At 46.0% G+C, this 20,045-nt stretch overlaps 1 protein-coding gene across 1 annotated transcript in view; it reads right to left on the bottom strand.

The window, feature by feature from the left end:
• Positions 1-2,869: 2,869 nt before the first annotated feature.
• Positions 2,870-20,045, bottom strand: part of galnt16 (UDP-N-acetyl-alpha-D-galactosamine:polypeptide N-acetylgalactosaminyltransferase 16) — a 116,294-nt gene continuing 99,118 nt past the window's right edge. The window contains exons 11-15 of the mRNA XM_052018211.1: positions 18,998-19,090; positions 17,757-17,840; positions 13,205-13,349; positions 11,071-11,187; positions 2,870-3,564 (exon numbers count right to left, since the gene is read on the bottom strand). Coding sequence (XP_051874171.1) covers positions 3,412-3,564; positions 11,071-11,187; positions 13,205-13,349; positions 17,757-17,840; positions 18,998-19,090 — 592 coding nt within the window. The 3' untranslated portion in view covers positions 2,870-3,411. The remainder of the gene's footprint in view (positions 3,565-11,070; positions 11,188-13,204; positions 13,350-17,756; positions 17,841-18,997; positions 19,091-20,045) is intronic.

Raw genomic sequence — 20,045 nt, 5'->3', positions numbered from 1 at the left:
GAGAAGGGGGGAGAATGGAGTTGGAAAAATAAATCAGCCATGGTTAAAGTGTGGAGCAGACTCAATGGGCTGAATAGCCTAATTCTGCTTCTGTATCTTATAGTCTTGCAGTAGCAACACCTAGATCTCATGAATGAATTTTTAAAGGTATACTAATTTACTGGGGTTGTTTAATGATTCTGTTTAAACAGTCACAGGCTGTCCCCAGGTAATGAATAGGTTCCATTTTTACAGACATCCATAAGTTGATTTTGTCTGTAAGTTGGAAAATACACAAAAATCCCTCGATATGGTAACCATACCTCCACAGGATTGTAATGAATGCCATCCAAAGCAAATAAGACTGATAAGAAAGAACAATTACTAAGAGAGGAAACTAGTTCTGCCGTTCGTAGGAAAGAACATATTTATGTACGTCTGATTTTTGAATCTAATAGAATTGTGAGAGCTTGTTTGTAGGTAGGGGTGTCCATAAGTTGGGCTTTCGTAACCCAGGGACATTCAGCCCACACTTGTCCATGCCAACCAAGATGTATATTCAAGCTAATCCCATTTCCCAGCACTTGGCCCATATCCCTCTAAATTCTACTCATCCATATACCTGTCCACATACTTCCTATATGTATCTAATGTACCTGCCTCAACCACTTCCTCTACCACCTGCTATGTAAAAAGGTGGCCCTCAGGTTCTTACTAAACCTTTCACCTCTAACAAAACTGTGTCCTCCAGTTTCCAATTCCCCAACCCTGGAAAAAAGGACTGCTCACCCTATCTATGCCCCTCATGATTTTATACACCTCTATGAGATTACCTCTCAGTCTCCTATGCTCCAAGGAGTAAAAGCCCAGCCTGTCTAACCTCTCCCTGTTACTCAGTCCCTTGAGTCCTGGCAACATCCTTATAAATCTTTTTTGCACTCTTTCCAGCTTAATCACATCCTTCCTGTAACAGGGTGGCCAAAACTTAACACAATACTCCAAGTGTGGCCTCACCAACGTCTTGTACAATTGCAACATAACCTCCCAACTTCTATGTTCAATGCCCTGACTGTCCACCTGTAACTCCACTTTAAGGGAACTGTGCACCTGTACTCCAAAGTCCCTCTGTTCTACAACGGTACCCCAGGGCCCTTCTGTTCAATGTAAAAGTCCTACCTTGATTTGTCCTTCCAAAATGTAACACTTCACATTTGTCTGAATTAAATTCCATTTGCCATTCCTCAGCTCACCTACCCAGCCGATCAAGATCCCGCTGCAATTCTCGATACTCCTCTTCACTGTTTACAACACCACCTATTTTAGTGTCATCTGCAAACGTACTAACTATTCCTCATATATTCCCATCCGTATTGTTAATATAGATGACAAATAACAATGGATCCAGCACCAAACCCTAGGGCACACCACTAGTCACAGACCTCCAGTCTTCTGGAACGATCCCCCACCTGTACCCCAGACAGTCTTGTTTTGAATTGTACTATATTTCTATGCCCTGAATGGCTCAACTCATACAAAGTGACTGGGAGGATTGTAAATGTATCCACCCCCTCCCCCCCACCCAAAATGTTTCTCAGGAGCACATAGGTTGTTTAATGTTGTAGACCTATTTGGGGATATGCAGTTGGAAGGGGGCCGTGGTGGGAGTCTCCCCTGACGAAATGCTTGGACTCAGTGGTTACACAGTCTGAGCAGGAACATATTGGTGCATATTGGTGGGGGAAGGAGAGGCGTTCGGGGAGTGTATGCAGGTCTCTCAAAGGGGTGTTGGCACAGGCTAAAGCCTCCCTAGATCCTGGGTAACAGGTCAGCAATACAATTTTGACCCAATGGCAATGGCAAAAGTAACACTGTATGATTTTTGCTGTATGTTGGAAAGGGTTTGATTCCTGACACTGCTGAAGGGCTAATCTGGAGCACGGAAGTAAGCCCTTTGGCCCAACTCATCCATGCCGACCAAGTTGCCCACCTGAGCTAGTCCCATTGGCCTGCAGTTGGCCCACTTCTATTTGTGTCACTTCAGGTATGTGGAAATTTATTGAATATTGGTTAGGGTATTAAGTTCTAACACTCTTAATTTTAAATAATTTTTTTGCACGCCACACAACAAAAAGTAGTGACAATTTAACCTAAGAAGATCTGTTTAAATCATTACAAGTGAACAGGGAGCACCCAGTGAGGGAGGATTTGACAGTACATTTGCTTCCTGAAGCAACCTATCCAAACAAGCCACTACTCTTGCTTCAAACCTGCTTTAGTGTTACATTAAGTGATTTTGACAAGGTAATTAATCACGTCCAATGATATCAACAGACTGATTTGTGGAGCTATGTCTGGGCTGGTGGAAGAAGAATGTGCCGTCGATTTTGAAGGGGATTGGGTCTGCGATTGTGAAGGAGGAGAACTCACAGGGCAGTTCGGAAAGTGCGGAGCAGTGGGACTAAATGGACAGCTCGTTCACAGTTCCAGCACAGACACAGTCAGTGAATGGCTTCCTCCTTTGCTCTTTCATTGCATGATCCACAAAACCCATTAAAAATATATACTGAAGAGCTCTCAGAGTGGAATGCGCAGGGGCAAGTTGCCCATGTGATAAACGTGGCCTTATTTATTGGCACTGGTCAACTGAAGGTAGTTAACTTCTTGGAAACTTAACTTTTTCCCCTTCCATTTCTTTATAATTTATTTGTAGATTGAAATTTATGTTGTGGGATTTTTAGATTCCAATTTTTTGAGGATATTGCTGAAGGTCTCTGAAGTACAAACAGCAAAATTAAAGTCTATAGATTCTATGTTTCCATTGCATGAGATTTCAGATTTTTTTCTGAGCTTTAAAGTAACATGGATACTGGTGGATACCTTGGGGGATTTATTCTTTTGTACTTACTGCTGGGATATGAGACGTCAACTGATCATCCAAAGATTTGTCAACGCCAGCTATGATTTTATTTCCAGTCCGGTTGTGGACTCAACAAAAACTCACAAACCCGCCATGAGTTTAAACATTAAGAAGTGATCAAGGGAGCTGCTGTTTGCAGGAAGTGCTGTAATAACACTGCTTAAACAGCACCACCTTTGATGTGATCGGGTCAGCTTTTTGACCCTGGAACACTCTGCCCTCAGATATTGTGACTAAAGTTACCAAACCTCCGAAATCACTCTGGGGTCTCCAACTACGAAGGGAACCCCAGGGGAGAGAAGTCATAGAGGCATTTTGTTTGTTTACAAGTGAACTCCAGTTCCATTCATATCAAATCGTGTTGGGGCTCTTGACCCAACTTGTCCTCTTCATGTAGCTTATCATAGTGCCATCAGTGTTCAGTCTTACGTCTAGAGTGAAAATATATTTACACAACTTTAAAAATCCCAGTTCATGTCTATGCACGTTGATATGGGGGCACATGGCTTCTGATGTCACGTGATCTTCAACACGTCCCACTGTTGGCTGTGAAGCTTGGGCTGACAAGGTGTGGTGCCTACCCGGTTCGGTTCCAACTTGGCTGCTTGGCTGTCCAAGCAGGCGCCGGTTATAAGATGCTGGATTGCTCCTCCCTTCAACTTCCATTTCTGAAATTAACAATGAAGAAGCAATGATTATACATAGTTACTGACAGAATTTCAACAGCGTGACCTTGGTGCATCCCAAAACGATTCACAGACATAAGTAATTTTGTAATGCAGAAAACACTGTAGGATTTCATAAATAGCAATGTGCTAATGTCATTGTACTGTTAGTTGAGGTGCATTGTCTGGGACACTCCCCTACTTCTCCATGTAATGTCCATCTCTCATCTCATCCGACAGATGGTGCATGCTGTGATGGGGGTTTGGCAAATCTCCCACTGCCGAGTCATGAAGGTTGTGGGTAAAGGACATAATCTGAGTTGGCAATCCAGTGTGCTGCTGAGGGAGTGCTGCACTGTCAGAAGTGCCGCCTTTCAGGTGAGATTAACCAGAGGAACTGTCAGCTCTACCAGGTGGGTTGAAAAGATTTCAAAGCACCAGTTTTGAAAAAGAGCAGCAAAGTCATCCTGGTGCCTCAGCCACTATTTAATCCTTGATTTTTCCTACCAAATATAACATCAAATTATCTGGTCGTATTCATGTTGCTATCTGCGGAAGGTTGCTAACTGTAAATTGATTGCGGCATTCTTTGCAACAGTGACCAAACCTCAAAATGAGTTATTCAGTTAAGAAACACCCTGTGATGTCTGTGAGTTATGACACGTGCCTCAGAAATGATCGGCTTGCTTGCTTTCTTTGGTACAACCCTCCCTTTGTCAGCAATGGAATGGCAGCCTGGGTTTCGTGCTCCAGTCTCTGGAGTGAATTGAGATCCCATGACCAAGAGCACAGTTCCCCACCAAGCCATGACTGATGTCTGCTTCTTAATGGAATCTCAGCTCAGAAAAATGATCTTTACTTTTAGGCTCATGATCTTAAAGTAAAGGACAGATAAGTAAAATGCACACAGCAGATGACTGTTTAATTCCACTTTTTATCTTGTCCAAGTTCCTGCCAACAACTTTTAGTTGAGACAGTTCTATCCGCACTATTATGTTGGCAATGGCTTAATTGGAAAACCTCCCTTAATCTGAAAGGCCATTAAAAAATAATTGCCTGTTTTGTCAGCATGAATAATTAATGTGTAATTGAAGCAGTGTGTGAATATGTAGAATGGGGCATGACCATTCAGTCCTAAATATTGGTCTGGGCGATCTCAAGAGGATAAGGCAGAGAGAGGCGGGTGACAGCAAAACAGTTTGACTAGAAAGGAACATTGGGAAGTGTTCAAAAAAAGGATTCAGCTTAATGCAGGACATTATATGCTCCAAAGAGTACAGTCATTTATTGATCAAATAAAACAGCCACAGTCAACAAACAGGCTGAGAGAAACTCCAAATTTAAAGGAAAAAGCACACAGAAGTGCAGTGTAGAAGAGAGATGTTATTACAGCTAAAGAAGAAAACACCAAAATAGAACTTGAAGAGAAAGTTGAGAGAGACATTGAGATTAACACAAATTTTAAGACCTACTAGAAGGAAAATTATAAGAGTAATGCACGCTCTTTAAAAAGATAGGAGTAAAACTGCAGATGAAAGCTGGCCAACTTGTTGACTGGTTTGTATCAGTGTTCACCATAGGGAGAGGGATAATGGTCCTGACATTTCAGCAAAGCTAAAAATGAATCAGGGACTGGAACGCGGCAAAGTTAACGCAAGCAGGAAGAGAGTATTAAAGAGAAAAGGCAAACCCCCAGGGCCAGTTGGTTGCCATGGTGAAGTTCTAAAGGCAGAAAGTGAGGAAGTTGCAGATGCTTTAGCCATAATAGTGCTCTCAGTTCACCAGTTGGATATTTGGATTGCACATTTACATGTGCAAGTTTGCTTTTTTTTATATAAGGAAGGTGAGCAAGAGGGGCCAGGAAATTACGGCCATGTTAGTAATATTCATTACGGAGAAGTTCCTCTAATCTGTAATTAAGTACGAAGTGATTCTGAACTGATTAAACCAGTCAAGGAATGCATTAGTTTTAAACCTACCATCCTTGATTTTTAATCTCACTCCTCTCTATCCCTACAATCTTTTCCAGCCTACAGTGACACAGTGGCACAGCTGGTGGAACTGCTGCTGAACAGCTCCAGCGACCTGGGTTCAATCCCGACCTCAGGTGCTGAGTGAGTTTCACCCTGGTTACTCCAGTTTTCTCCCACATCCCAAGACGTGCTGGTCGGCAGGTTAATCGGTTACTGTCGTAGTGTGGTAGGAGGTTGGAGGACCAGCGGGGACTTGATGGGCATGTGAGAGAGAATAGGGTAGAAGGAAAGAAGCGGGGGAATGGATTGATGGGATTGTCTGAGAATCGGCATGGACTTGACGGGCCAAATGGCCTCCTTCCCTGTCATAACAAAATATGATAAATACTCTATAGCTGGGCAATGTTAATTCTAATCCCTTCAATATCCAAGTTGAACTGGAGACAAAAGAGACTGCAGATGCTGGAATCTGGAGCAACATACAAACTGCTGGAGAAACTCAGTGGGTCAAGTAGCATCTGTGGAGGCAGAGGGATGGTCGATGTTTCAGTCGAGACGCTGCATCCCTTTGACTCTGCAGATGCTTTTCAACCTAATTTGTTTTAAATTGAATTGGTCCACCATTGACATCTGTACCGTCAACTTCCAAAGCTCAGATCTGTGTAATTCCCTTTCATAACTTCTCCGTCTTTATTTCCTCCTTAAAGACACCTTTTAAAACATCCTATTGGGTGAAGCTTCTGGTCATCTGTCTCAAAAACAATGTTCTGTTTAGTAACACACTCATGTTGAGGCAGTACTTCACGAGATGGTATTGATGAGAGAGAAACAACAGAGAGATCCACCAAACATACTTTTAATTAAATTGAAGCCAGTGAAACTAAATCCCGGCGGGAAGCAAGGTTAGGTGAGAACAGCAGGGAATAGGGAGGATGGGGATGTACTCTTATATTAGGAAGTTACCAGAATGTTGCCTGGATTTGAGGGCCTGAGATTCAACTACAGCCTTTGTGAATAGTAGAGCAGATTTGTGGCACTGTAGGGTCAATTCCAGCTCTCATTTATGTTCAAATTAGTCATAGAGCATAGAATATAGAAGAGTACAACACAGGAACAGGCCCTTTGGTCCACAATGTTGTGCCAAACTAATTAAGCTAATGACCCCTAATCCCTTCTGTCTGCATGGTTCATGTCCCATGGTCCATATCCTTCCATTCTCTGCATATTCATGTGCCTATTTAAGAACCTCTTAAACGCCTCTATCGTATTTGCCTCCACCACCACCCCAGGCAGCGGATTCCAGGCACCCACCACTCCCTGTGTCAAAAACTTGCCCCATACATCTCCTTTCAACTTTCCCCCTCTCACCTTAAATGCATGCCCTCTAAGTATTAGACTTTCGACCCTGGGAAAAAGATACCGGCTGTCTTTATCTGTGCCTCTCATAATCTTATAAACCTCGATCAGGTCTTCCTCAGCCTCTGCCGTGCCAGATAAAACAACCCAAGTTTGTCCAGCATCTCCTTACAGCACATGCTCTCTAATCCAGGCAGCATCCTGGTAAACCTCTTCTGCACTCTCTCCAAAGCCTCAACATCCTTCCTGTAATGGGGTGACCAGAATTGAATGCAATACTCCAGATGTGGCCTAACCAGAGTTTTATAAAGCTGCAACATAACTTCCTGACTCTTGAATTCAATGCCTCGACTAATAAAGGTAAGCGTGCCATATGCCTCCTTTACCACCCTACTGACTTGTGTGGCCACTTTCAGGGAGCTATGGACTTAGACCCCAAATGCCTCTGTACATCAAAGATCAAATTCTAATTCCTGGGCATTAACATCTCAGATGACCCATCCTGGATGCTCACAGCACCTTTACTTTCTTAGAAGCTTAAGAAAATTTGGCATGTCACCAAAATACTCCATCAAACTTCTGCAGATGCACTGTTGAAAGTATCCTGACTGGGTGCATCATGGCCTGGTACAGCAATTCCAACATACAGGAACACCAGAGGCTGCAGGGAGTAGTGGACACAGCCCGGTCCATCACAGGCACAGCCCTCCCCACCACTGACAGCATCTACAGGAGGCGCTGCCTCAAGAAAGTGGCATTTGTCATCAAGGATCCCCTCCTTCCAGGTCATGCCCTCTTTTTGCTGCTATCGTCAGGCAGGAGGTACAGAAGCCTGAAGCCCCACCCCACCAGCTTCAGGAACAGCTACTTTCCTACGACCATAAGGTTCTTGAACTGACCTGCACAACCCTAACCCTACATCGGCAACAGACCACCTCTTGTACTATCATGGATTTATCTCTGATTGTGTCGTTTCACACTAATGTCTTGTTTTGCAGTCTTTTTCTTTACATTATGTTTTGTGTGATTTATGTATAATTTAGATTCTGTGTGTTGTCTGTACCTATGTGCCTGTGATGCTGCTGCAAGCAAGTTTTTCATTGTACCTGTACCTCAATGTACTTGTGCACATGACAATAAACTTGACTTGACTTGATCTCATCTAATGATTTCTGAGTGGGAATGTTGTCCCATCACTAAAACAAAAATCACAACAACATCACTGGCTTGTGTCAGTATAGAAACTGCAGTGTTTGGTATTTATTGCTTTCCATAAATTGGCACTGGTGTGAGCTGTTTGACAGTTCGTCCTCTGGAGATGTCAGTGAACAAACAGTCCACTGAATTTGACTTCAGATCTCACCATGGCAGTCTGAGCTTGTGAAACCAGTATGATTAATGTGGGAATGAGGAATCTGCTGTCAGTAATGTTAGGCACAAGAGACCACAGATGCTGGAATCTGGAGCAACACACAATCTGCTGGAGGAACTCAATGGGTCGAGCAACAAGGAAAAAGGAACTGTCGACATTTTGGGTGGGAATGCTGCACCGGGACTGAGAGGGAAAAGGGGAGGTGGCCGGTATAAAGCGAGGGGGAGTGGTGGGAAGGGGCCGGAGATGGTGGTGAACTGAGCAGAGGTGAAAGATGAAGGGCAGGTTGCACCAGGTAGGGGGCTGTGCTCAACACACAAAGCGCTGGAGCAACTCAGCAGGTCAGGCAGCATCTGTGAAGGGAAACGGACAGTCAACATGGTGGGTCGAGACCCTTCACCTGGACTGAAGAGGGGAGATGGCCAGTGTGAAGAGGTGGAGGGAAGAGGTGGAGCAAGAGCTGGCAGGTGATAGGTGGATCCAGGTGAGGAGGGATGATAGACAGATGGGGGAGGGGAAAGTGGGAATGGCATCAGAAGCTGGGAGGTGATAGGTGGAAGACTGCACGGGTGTAATTAGAAACCATCTGTAAAAGGGTGTCAGCCTTTCTGGCCGCTGTCTATCCGTGTTAGTCTACACAAGGCCCTGCATTCACCAATCATTTCCACTGTGGCCGCAGTCGCCCCAGAGTTAGGTCAGCTCCTCAAACACAGAGGACCCAACCACCACAATATATCAACCCACTTCCCACTTCAACTTCCACTTCAGTCCTGATTCAGGATTTCGACCTGAAACATCGACAGTTCCTCCCCCCCCCCTCCCCCCAACAGATGCTGCTTGACCACTGAGTTCCTCCAGCAGATCGTGGGTTTCTCCAGATCCCTGCATCTGCAGTCTCTTGTGTCTCCAGTTGACTTTGTGTGTCGTGTCGTGAGGCAGCCTGACCAGCCCCTGCCTTGTGTCGAATGGCTCAGTGGAAGTCAGCGCTGGGCCATGGGGACTCTGTCACCGGTGCCCACAGCCCAGAATAAACAGCAGCAAAACCGTTCTGGTTGGGCCAACTCTGGGTTACTTTGAGAAATAAAGGACTGCAGATGCTGGAATCTAGATGAAAAACACAATGATGCTGGACGCCTTATTGCATCAGCCCACTCTTATGATAATCCAGCAGGCAGCTCCTTGGGACCTAATGACCACTGGTCCCTGCTGCTTTATACTTTTAATGCCTCTGCTAAGAACTTATTTTCCATCATAAACTAAAGCTTTTAAGTACGTCCCCTGCTGCCTGTATGCTACAGCTATTGGGCAATGTGGCGCTTTATTATAAATACAAACCGCGTGTGAAAACTTCATAGCAGGAAGCTTCCGGAACATGTTTTCTATTAATGATTAGAGGGTTTTAAACTGTATGTACCACAAACCACCGCAGAGCCAACTTCACTTTGTGGTGTTGTGGTAAAATGAAAACGAATTAATGATGAATCTTGAAGATTTTCTTGGATGAGTTTGCCCTTGTCCTTGGGTATCATTGGTGGTTTTACCAGCTATTCTCCTTGCATCCTCCTGCACCATATTTTATCTAAACCATAAAATATAGGAGCAGAATCAGGCCATTTGGCCCATCGAGTCTGCTCCACCATTCAATCATGGCTGGGTTTTTTCTTTCAACCCCCCCCATTTTCCCACCTTCTCCCTGTAACCCTTAACCCCTTACCAATCAAGAAACTATCAATCTCTGCCTTAAATACACCCCATGACTTGACCTCCACAGCCCTTTGTGGAAACGAATTCCATAGATTCACCACCCTCTGGCTGAAGAAATTCCTCTTCATTTCAGTTTTAAAGGGATGTCCCTTTATTCTGAGGCTGTGCCCTTGGATCCGAGACTCTCCAACTAATGGAAGCATCCTCTCCACATCCGCTCTATCCAGGCCTTGCAGTATCTGGTAGGTTTCAATGAGAACCCCCCTCATCCTTCCGAACTCCATCAAGTACAGGCCCAGAGACATCAAATGTTCCTCTTTCAGAAGGGCCAGTGTCCGGTCTATGCCGGGTATAACGCACAGTGACCATGGCCGCAGACACTGGTACTTGTTGTGGGTTCAGTACTGATTGAGTACTGCACTGTCTGAAGTGCCACCCTTTGGACGAGATGTTGAGGCCCCTTCTGCCTTCATAGAACAGGAGATTTTCCCTGTGTCTTAACAAATATTGCCCAATTCAGACATAAAATACAGAAGGCTAGAAAAACTCAGCACATTAGGCAGCATCTGTGGAGAGAGAAACAGAGTTTCATCATGACCTTTCATCAGAACAAATTACATGAAAAGTCATCAACCTAAAACACTGACTGTTTCCCTCTACAGATGCTGCCTGACCCGCTGAGTGTTTCCAGCATTTTCTGTTTTTATTTCAGATTTCCAGAGTCTGTGGGGGTTTTGCTTTTCACCAATCCAGATTATCTGGTCAAAAACTAAAAATGCAGATGCTGGAAATCAAAAACAAATGCGGTAAACACTCGGCAGGTCAGGCAGCGTCTGTGGAGAGAGGCACAGAGTCGACATTTGTCAGGCAAAGGGACTTCAACCTGAAATGTTGACTCTTGTTTCGATTTCCACAGATGCTGCCTGACCTGCTGGGTGTTTGCAGATCATCCAGTCATTTTGCCATGTTCGTAACCTGCACACTGTCCTCGCTCTCAACACTCTCTGTGCTTCGGATCAGTGTTGCAGGGTTGGGGGACAGATTGCAGTCTGCCTTTCAGTGGTGGTGAGAGGGCCCTCCCTCTGCTTGTGCTCTGTCTCTCACCTGTCTGCCATCCCCTTGGTTGCACTCATCCAGCACGACCTGCGAATCTATGGAGAAGTTTGTAATCGCCACACACTTGTCACTCTGCTTGATCAGAGATCCAGACAAGACCCATTCCTGCAAAGAGTGAAACATCCAAACCCCAGTCAGAGCTCCAGTATAACCTGAATTATATCAGCAGCTTCATATGCCTATTTATATTATAAAAACCATTACCTTTTTCCCAGCTCCCTTCATATCTTGTCTGATCACAACATAGAAGTTGGCCATTCGGCCCACTGGCTCCAGGCTGGCTCCCACAGGATCAATCCCATCATCCCATTCTCCCCTGCTATGTTACTCCACAACCTACTCTCTCTCACACACAAGCCTTTCAACTCCCCATTGGTTCTTTCGACACTAGGGGCAATTAACCCACCGACCCGCATGTCTTTGGGAAGCGGGAGGAAATCAGAGCACCTGGGGGAAACCCACGTAGCTGCAGGGAGAAGGTGCAAGCCCCACACCAGACAGCACCCGAGGTCAGGATCGAAGCCGGGTTTCTGGAGTTGTGAAACAGCAGCACTAACTGCCGCACCACCTTGCCAACCCGCTGCTCTCTCCTGAAGGCAATGACCCTTCCCATCTGTCCATGGAATCAATCACAAGAAAATTTGGTCCAAATGATTTATTTTCATTGCCCTCCCTGTTCTAGTTTTCTGTTCATGCTCAGTGCTGCTGCACACTATGGCCATTGGCTCAGATCAGAGTTGGACTCACCACTGGATAGTGCACTAGGCCAGCAGCTATGTCCTCCACCTTGTCTCCAATGAAAAGTTAGACCTGGGACACATCTGCCCCGTGATTGGACCTTCTCCCTCCTCCTGAGGCAGCAGCTATCTCACACCCAACATCACCAGGGTAGGTTATCTAGCCTCTCTTTGCTGTGTCTGGGATCCAGTGTGAAAGTTGGGCTGTTGCATTTCCTGCAGTTGGGAGGGAGGTATTGTGCAACCCGGGGTTAGCGGAGGTGCTTTGGAAATGAAAGACTTTCTCACAAGAGTTCGGCATTCCCACTCCCGACCGTGCTGATTTATGGCTGTTCACAGTCACAAAGAGCAGCCCCGGTCAGTGAGATACCAAACAGTTGGGATGTCTGAAGTGGGACCCATGAAGATTCGTCGCCCTGCTTATGGGAAAGATGTCATTAAGCTGGAAAGGGTGCAGAGAAGATCTATGAGAATGTTGCCAGGACTTGAGGGCCTGAGTTATAGGGAGAGGTTGGCCCCTCATGATCTTATACATCTCTACAAGGTCACCTGAGGGGTGACCCTATAGAGGTGTGTGAAATCATGAGGAGCATAGATAGGGTGAATGCACACAGTCTTTTTCCCGGGGAAAGGGAACCAAAAACTAGGTTTAAGGTGAGAGGAGGAAGACTCACAAGGGAGCTGAGGGGCAACTTCTTCACCCAGAGGGTGGTCAGAGGAATTATTGAGGCAGGTACAATAACAACATCTACAAGACATTTGATTATTTGTAGGAAAGGTTTAGAGGGATATGGGCCAAATGTGGGCAAATGGGACTAGCTTAAGTGGGCTCTTTGGTCGGCATGGATGAGTTGGGCCGAAGGGCCTGTTTCTGTGCTGTATTACTCTCTGACTCTATTCAAGCCCAAAACTCCATATCCTAATTCACACCGAGCCATGCGGTCCCTGTCCATTGTAAGGTTCTTGCCCTTGGGTTGGGAATCCCTCCATGAGTTTGCCCCTTCCCTATGGCAGAAAGCACTTCAATCCTCTGGGGATTCTGTGCGCTAGCAATTCTGGCCCCTCTGATTTGAATCACTTCCCCACTGGCGAACATGCCTTGGGCTGCCTGGTCCTGAAAATCCCTGAACCTTTCTATCTCCACATATCTCCCCTCCTACCTCTTTGACCATCGGCCTCATGTTGATGTCGACACTCCCTGTTAAGCACCTTGGGATGTTTTTGGAGGCGGTACATCACAGAATGATTGCAACACGGGAGGAGGCTGTTCGGCCTATCCAACCTGTACTGACTCTACATAACAGTGATCCAGCTTGTCCTATTCCCCTGCCTTTCCCTCATGTAAACACAAGCCGTTGTTTGGAAATTTGGAGGCTGCCTCTCACCTGGCTGGAGGAAATGATGTTTTGAGTGTCTGAGCACAGACCCAGTTTGACAATGGGGTTGGCTGTTCCGTAAGGACTCTGAGGTTCCAAACACCTTCCTTTCTGCCGTATCATGACTGTTTCAAACAAGTCCTTCTCTGGGATTCTGAAGCAAAAATAAAAATGTGAACCTTACCCTCCAAGTAGACAAAATAGAAAGGAACAGTAGTTGCAAAAAAAGTTACACAACAGGGAAATACGCCTGTTACCAATTCCCGTCAACAGCGAACAATGAAGAGGATTCCGGAAAAGCTGAGGTTCCCATTATTCCTTACAGAGACCCAGGGAACAGAATGTTTTCAGGCAGATACTGACTCCAAAAGTTGCAGTGACTTTGAAAGAAGCTTCTTCATTGCAGTTGCAAGCCTTGTTGGTACAGGTGTGAGAGAGGGGTGCACAGCAGCAAAGCAATGGGAGGTGTTCTACAGAGTTCTAAGTAACCTGCCTGGAGCTCTGGGCTCAGTCCCAGGGTCCACACTTCAGGAAGTCTCTCGTATAGCATTGTAAAAAAAAATCACTAGAATTATACCAGGGTTAAATTATGAAGATGAATTCCAAAACACAGTTCTGCATTCCCTTAAGGTAAAATGAATATGGAGACACAAGAGACTGCAGATGCTGGAATCTAGAGATATGCACGAGATGCTGGAGGAACTCAGCGGGTCAGGCAGCATCTGTGAAAGGGAATGGATAGTCGAGGTTCTGGATCGAGACCCTTCACCTGGACTGAAAGATAGTGGGGAGATCGCCAGTACAAAGAGGTGAGGAGAAGGGGTGGAGCAAGGTGATAGGTGGATCCGGGTGAGGAGGGGTGATGGGCAGATGGGGGAGGGGGGAGTGGGAATAGCAACAGAGGCTGGGAGGTGACGGGTGGGGGTGACAAAGGGCTGCAGGTGATGGAATCTGACAGGAGAAGAAGGTGGAGCCTGGGATCGAGTGAGGGAGGGGGGGGGGCAGATGGGAACGGGGGGGGGCCCAGTGGGAGGAGTGTGTGCATGATGGGCAGATGGAGTGGGAGGAGGGGAAAGAAACAGGGTGATGGGGGCTGGGTTGGGCGTAGGAAGAACTGAATAGATCGGGGGAGGGAGAAAAGGGACAGAGGGAGTTGGAGAATTCAGAATAAGAATCAGAATGAGATTTATTATCACTGTCTTAGGACATGAAAGTTGATGTTTTGCGGCAGCAGTACAGTGCAAAGACATCAAATTACTATAAGTTACAAAATAAATAAATAGTGCAGAAAAAAAGGAATAATGAGGTAGTGTTTATAGGTTCATGAACCGTTCAGAAATCTGACAGCGGAGTTCATCCGTACATTGCCGTTCAACAGCAATGTTCATGCCCTTGGGTTGTAGACTACCCAGGCGGAATATGAGGTGCTGTTCCTCTAGTTTGCATTTAGCCTCATCTTGGCAGCGGAGGAGGCTGAGGACAGCCAGATCAGTGTGGGGAATTAAAGTGGCCGGCAACCAGGAAACGAACGTGGTGTTTAAGGTGATTTGAGATCGGAAGGGACCGAGCACAGGTTGAATGGAATGGACAACTGCAGGGTAAATGAGAAACAGAACTAAAGGAGGAGGAGCATATCAGGAACAAACCAGGCCTTGTAGCCTGGATAACAAGGGAAATAAACTATAACAACCAGGAAGCTTACTACAGGATTCAGGAGGGCAATTGTGGAAAATACAGAGGACTGATAAGGGAGATCTTTGCAGCTAAAAGCTAATGCATATAAAATCACTAAGAGTAGCGGGAAACTGGAAGATTGGTTAAACTTTAAAAAGCAACAAAGAACCACTGAGCAAACAATAAGGAAAGGGAAGATAGATTATGAAAGTGAACTGGCACAAAATATAAAACCAGATAGTAAAAGTTTCTATAATTATATAAAGCGGAAAAGGGTGGCTAAAGTGAACATACAGTAGGTCCCCTGGAAGATGAGAAGGGGGAATTAATATTGGGTATTGTGGAAATGGCCGAAGCCTTGAACAACTATTTTATGTCAGTCTTCACAGTGGAGACACATCTAACATGCCAAAGAGAGATGTTATGAATGCGATGGATACAATCGTTGTCACTAAAGAGGTAGTGATGAGCGAACTAGTGGATCTAAAGGTAGACAAGTCCCCTGGTCCTGATGGGATGCATCCCAGGGTACTGTAAGAAATGGCGGAAGTTATGATGGAGGTGTTTGTGATAATGTACCAAAATTCTCTGGACTCTGGGCAGGTCGTGGCGGATTGGAAGACAGTGAATGTCACCGCACTTTAAAAAAGGATGTAGCAAAAGGCAGGTAACTATCGGCCAGTTAACTAAACGTCTGTGGTCAGGAAAATGCTTGAAGCTATCATTAAGGAAGAAATAACGAGACATCTGGATAGAAGTGGTTCCATCAGGCAGACGCAGCATGGATTCAGGAAGGGCAGGTCCTGTATGACAAACTTATTGGAGTTCTTTGACGAGCGCAGTGGATAGAGGGGAACAGGTGGATGTTGTATACTTGGATTTCCAGAAGGAGTTCCGTAAGGTGCTGCATAAAAGACATCCATAAGGTAAGGATGCATGGAGTTGGGGGAAATGTATTAGCATGGATAGAGGATTGGTTAATCAATAGAAGGCAGAGAGCTGGGATAAATGGGTATTTCTCTGTTTGGCAATCAGTGGTGAGCTGGGTGCTGCAGGGGTCGGTACTGGGCCCGCAACTGTTCACGATATACATGAACGATGTGGAAGAAGGGACTGAATGTAGCCTAAGTTTGCTGATAACACTAAATTGAGTGGAAAAGCAAATTGTGCAGAGGATGCAGAGAGTCTGCAGACAGATATAGATAAGTGAGTGGGCAAGGCTCTGGCAGATGGAGTACAATGTTGGTGAATTGAGGTCGTCCACTTTGGAAGGAAAATTAGAAGATCAGATTATTGTTTAAATGGTGAAAGATTGCAGCATGCTGTTGTGCAGAGGGACTTGGGAGTGCTTGTGCATGAATTGCAAAAGGTTGGTTTGCAGGTGTAGCAGGTTATCAAGAAGGCAAATGGAATGTTGGCCTTCATCGCTGGAGGGATTGAAATTAAGAGCAGGGAGGTTATGCTGCAACTGTACAGGGTACTGGTGAGACTGCATCTGGAGTACTGTGTGCAGTCCTGGTCACCTTGCTTGAGTAAAGATATACTGATTTTGGAGGTGGTGCAGAGGAGGTTCACCTGGTTGATTCTGGAAATGAGGGGGTTAGTCTATGAGGAGAGATTGAGTCGCCTGGGACCATACTCGCTGGGATTCAAAATGAGAGGGATCTTATCGAAACATATAAAATTATGAAACTGATAGATAAGATAGAGACAGGAAGGTTGTTTCCACTGGTAGGTGAGACTAAAACTAGGGGACATAGCCTCAAGATTCAGAGGAATAGATTTAGGACGGAGATGAGGAGAAACTGCTTTTCCCAGAGAGTAGTGAATCTGTGGAATTCTCTACCCAGGGAAGCAGTGGAGGCTACCTCATTAAGTATATTTAAGACACAGCTAGATAGATTTTTGTGTAGTAGGGGAATTAAGGGTTATGGGGAAAAGGCAGATAGGCAGATCTGACCCCACGGCCAAATCAGCCATGATCTTATTGAATGGTGGAGCAGGCCTGACAGGCCAGATGGCCTACTCCTGTTCCTATTTCTTATGTTCTTATGTACCTTTGAGGACGAGATGGTTCAGGTGCAGTAGAGGCACGTTCACTTGAGGAGCACTGGTTACAGCAGGGAAGGCCATTCAGCCCACTGTGTCCAAGCCAACTCTTGTCAGAGCAACTCACTAGTAGCAGCCCCAGTCCATGCTCTGTAACCTTGCAAACTTTCCTCACTGTGTATGTACCTAATTCATTCATACCCTTAACTCTCTTCCCCTTTTGTACCGGTAAACCCTCCCTTGTCTTCAGAGGTGGGGGTCTGTACCGTTAGAAGATTGTTGCGTCTGAATGTGGGCCTGTGTCATTAGATGGTCCTTGGGTGGGGGTGGGGGTCACTAGAGGATCGTTAGGTGGGTGTGTGGGTCATGTCATTAGAGGATCCTTGGGTTGGGGTGTGAGTCATTAGTGGGTCCTTGGGTGGGGGTGGGGGTGTGGGTCGTTAGCGGATCCTTGGGTGGGGCTGTGGGTCGTTAGAGGATGTTTAGCTCGGGTGTGGATGTGGTCACTTGTCTCTGTGTAAAATCACTGCACAGGGACATCCTCAATACGTTGCTCCCATTGTAAATACGGTGACTGGTTTCCTTAGAGCAAGGTTCTGAGAGCAACGAAACAGCAGACTGAAAACGTTCAATATGTTACCGAGAGGTATGAAAATTCTTCTAACGCAGGGATGTGGTGCATGTGATAGCTGTTGGGTGCTGAGGTCAGGAGCAGAGTTGGTCTGGTGTGGGCACTCCTGTGATGGGAAGGGGGATCGTTGAGTGCTGTAAATACCAGTGGTGGGCTGACCACAGTGGGGAAAGGAGGGAGGTGAAGGGAAGCCAATGGTAATCCTACCGCAGTTCAGGGTAGATGTTTTCGAGGTACCACTGGAAGGACTTGCACTGCAACCTCCTGCGCAGCTCCACTCGATCGGCAACACTGAAACAAGAGAGTGCACGGTTACAGTGACCCCGGAAACAGCACAGGGGAAAGACTCTGGTCGGATGGATGCAACAGAGCAGCTCTCTGGAAACGTGGCTACCTTCATACCCTTCTTGCCTGTACCTTCGATAAATGGACCACATCCGGGCGTGGTTCTCCCTGAATGGGCCAGAAATTCCGAGTGCCTTCTAAGTCATAGTCATAGAGCAATACAGCGTGGAAACAGGCCCTTCGGCCCAACTCGTACGTGCCCACCAAAATGCCCATCTAAGCTATTCCCATGTCCCTGGGTTTGGCCCATGTGTGTGTAAGTTACGTATAATTTATTGTTAATTTAAGTTTACGTTAACTTATGTTTGTCCTCGTCTTGTAATGCACTGTGCTGCTACTGCAAGAAGCTAATTTCCATGGCATTTATACCCTGGGTACGTCTGCCCATGACGACAATAAACTTGAACTTGAACTATCCCTCTAAACCTTTCCTATCCATGTACCTATCCAAGTGTCTTTTAAATTTCATTATTGTACCTGCCTCAACCACTTCCTTTGGCAGTTCGTTCCATGTACCCACTACCCTCTGCGTGAAGAAGTTGTCCCTCAGGTCCCTTTTAAATATTTCCCCTCTCGCCTTAAACTTGTGCCCTCTAGTTCTTGATTCCCGAACCCTGGGAAAAAGACAGTGTGCATTCACCCTGTCTATGCCCCTCATGATTTTATACACTGCTGTAAGGTCTTCTTGAGCTTTCATACAGCTCCTGGATACAAAGAGGCAAGGCAAAAGGTTGGGAGTGGGTCATACCCTGTGGCCAAGTAAACTCTGCATTCTTGGACTCAGAAGGCCACAACTATTCTCCTGGTCCACACACCTCACCGCCCAGTGATGAGGGTGTGCTGCACTTCCGGACTTAAAGGTTCAGATCTTTAAAAACTCTGTTGTGGGTTTGCAGAACAGCAGGCAAAGAATGTTAATCCTTGCACCAGGAGAAAGGATCATCTCATCACTGAGGGTTCCCATTGCGGGAAATCCTGCTGATGGTCCACACAGTGAAATGTGGCCGCACTTTGGGCCAGTTGCTGTATCGAGGTAGATCTTGATTAATGAGTCGTAAAGAAAAAGGCAGAGGGTATGAAAGGAAAGGATCTTGCAGACTTACTTCCCATAGGGCTTGCCAACAGCTGCGGGGCGGGCTTCGTAGTAGTACTGTTTGTAATCATCCATCCAGACCTCCACAGTCCGCCTGGTGTTCCTTCGATGGAGGCATACAATAAAGGAACTTAAAGCATCAAATAAGACTAAGGGCTGACCAATGGCAGTGAATATTGGCATCCCAGACTAATTAATCCCTTTAGATAATTGTGGTGGAGTACATGCCCCTGTTTGCATCAATGTTGCTTTGGTGGAGATGGTTGAGAGCTTCATGCTCATAGGTGCAAATATCACCAATAGCCTGTCCTGGTCCTACCACGTGGACACTATGGCCAAGAAAGCTCACCAGCACCTCTGCTTCCTCAGAAGGATAAGGAAGTTTGGCATGTCCCCAATGACCCTCACCAATTTTTGTTGCATCTGGATGCATCATGGCTTGGTATGGCAACTGCTCTGCCCAAGACCACAAGAAATTGCAGAGAGTTGTGAACACAGCCCAGTCTATCACGGAAACCAGCCTCCCCTCCACTGACTCTTGTCTACACTTCCTGCTGCCTCGGGAAAGCAGCCAACATAATCAAGGATCCCTCCCACTCTGGACATTCTCTCTTCTCCCCCCTCCCATCAGGCAGAAGTTCAAAGGTTGAAAACATGAACCACCAGGTTCAAGTACAGCTTCTATCCCACCTCTTGTACAATAAAGATGTACTCTGGACCTCACAACCTACCTCGTCCTGGCCCTTACATTTTATCATCTGCCTCCACTGCACTTTCTCTGTAACGGTGGCACTATATTCTGCATTCTTTTTCCTTCGTACTACCTCGATGTACTTATGTATGGAACAATCTGTCTGTAGTGCATGCAAATCAAAGTTTTTCACTGGATCTCGGTCCTTGTGACAATAATAAACCAATTACCAATTCCAGATCCATCTCACCTGCCCTCTGCTCACATACTCTCTGCTTCGCACTGTGCTAGCCTTTGGTTTTGACGTTGCTGAGTCCTGTACTCAAGGAATAAAGCACCGTGACTTTGGGCACTGACCTCCCTTTAA

Source organism: Pristis pectinata, chromosome 1 (genome assembly GCF_009764475.1).
Source record: "Pristis pectinata isolate sPriPec2 chromosome 1, sPriPec2.1.pri, whole genome shotgun sequence".
Lineage (NCBI taxonomy): Eukaryota > Metazoa > Chordata > Chondrichthyes > Rhinopristiformes > Pristidae > Pristis > Pristis pectinata.
Note: the sequence above shows the minus strand (reverse complement) of the source record. Positions and strands in the feature narration are given on the sequence as shown.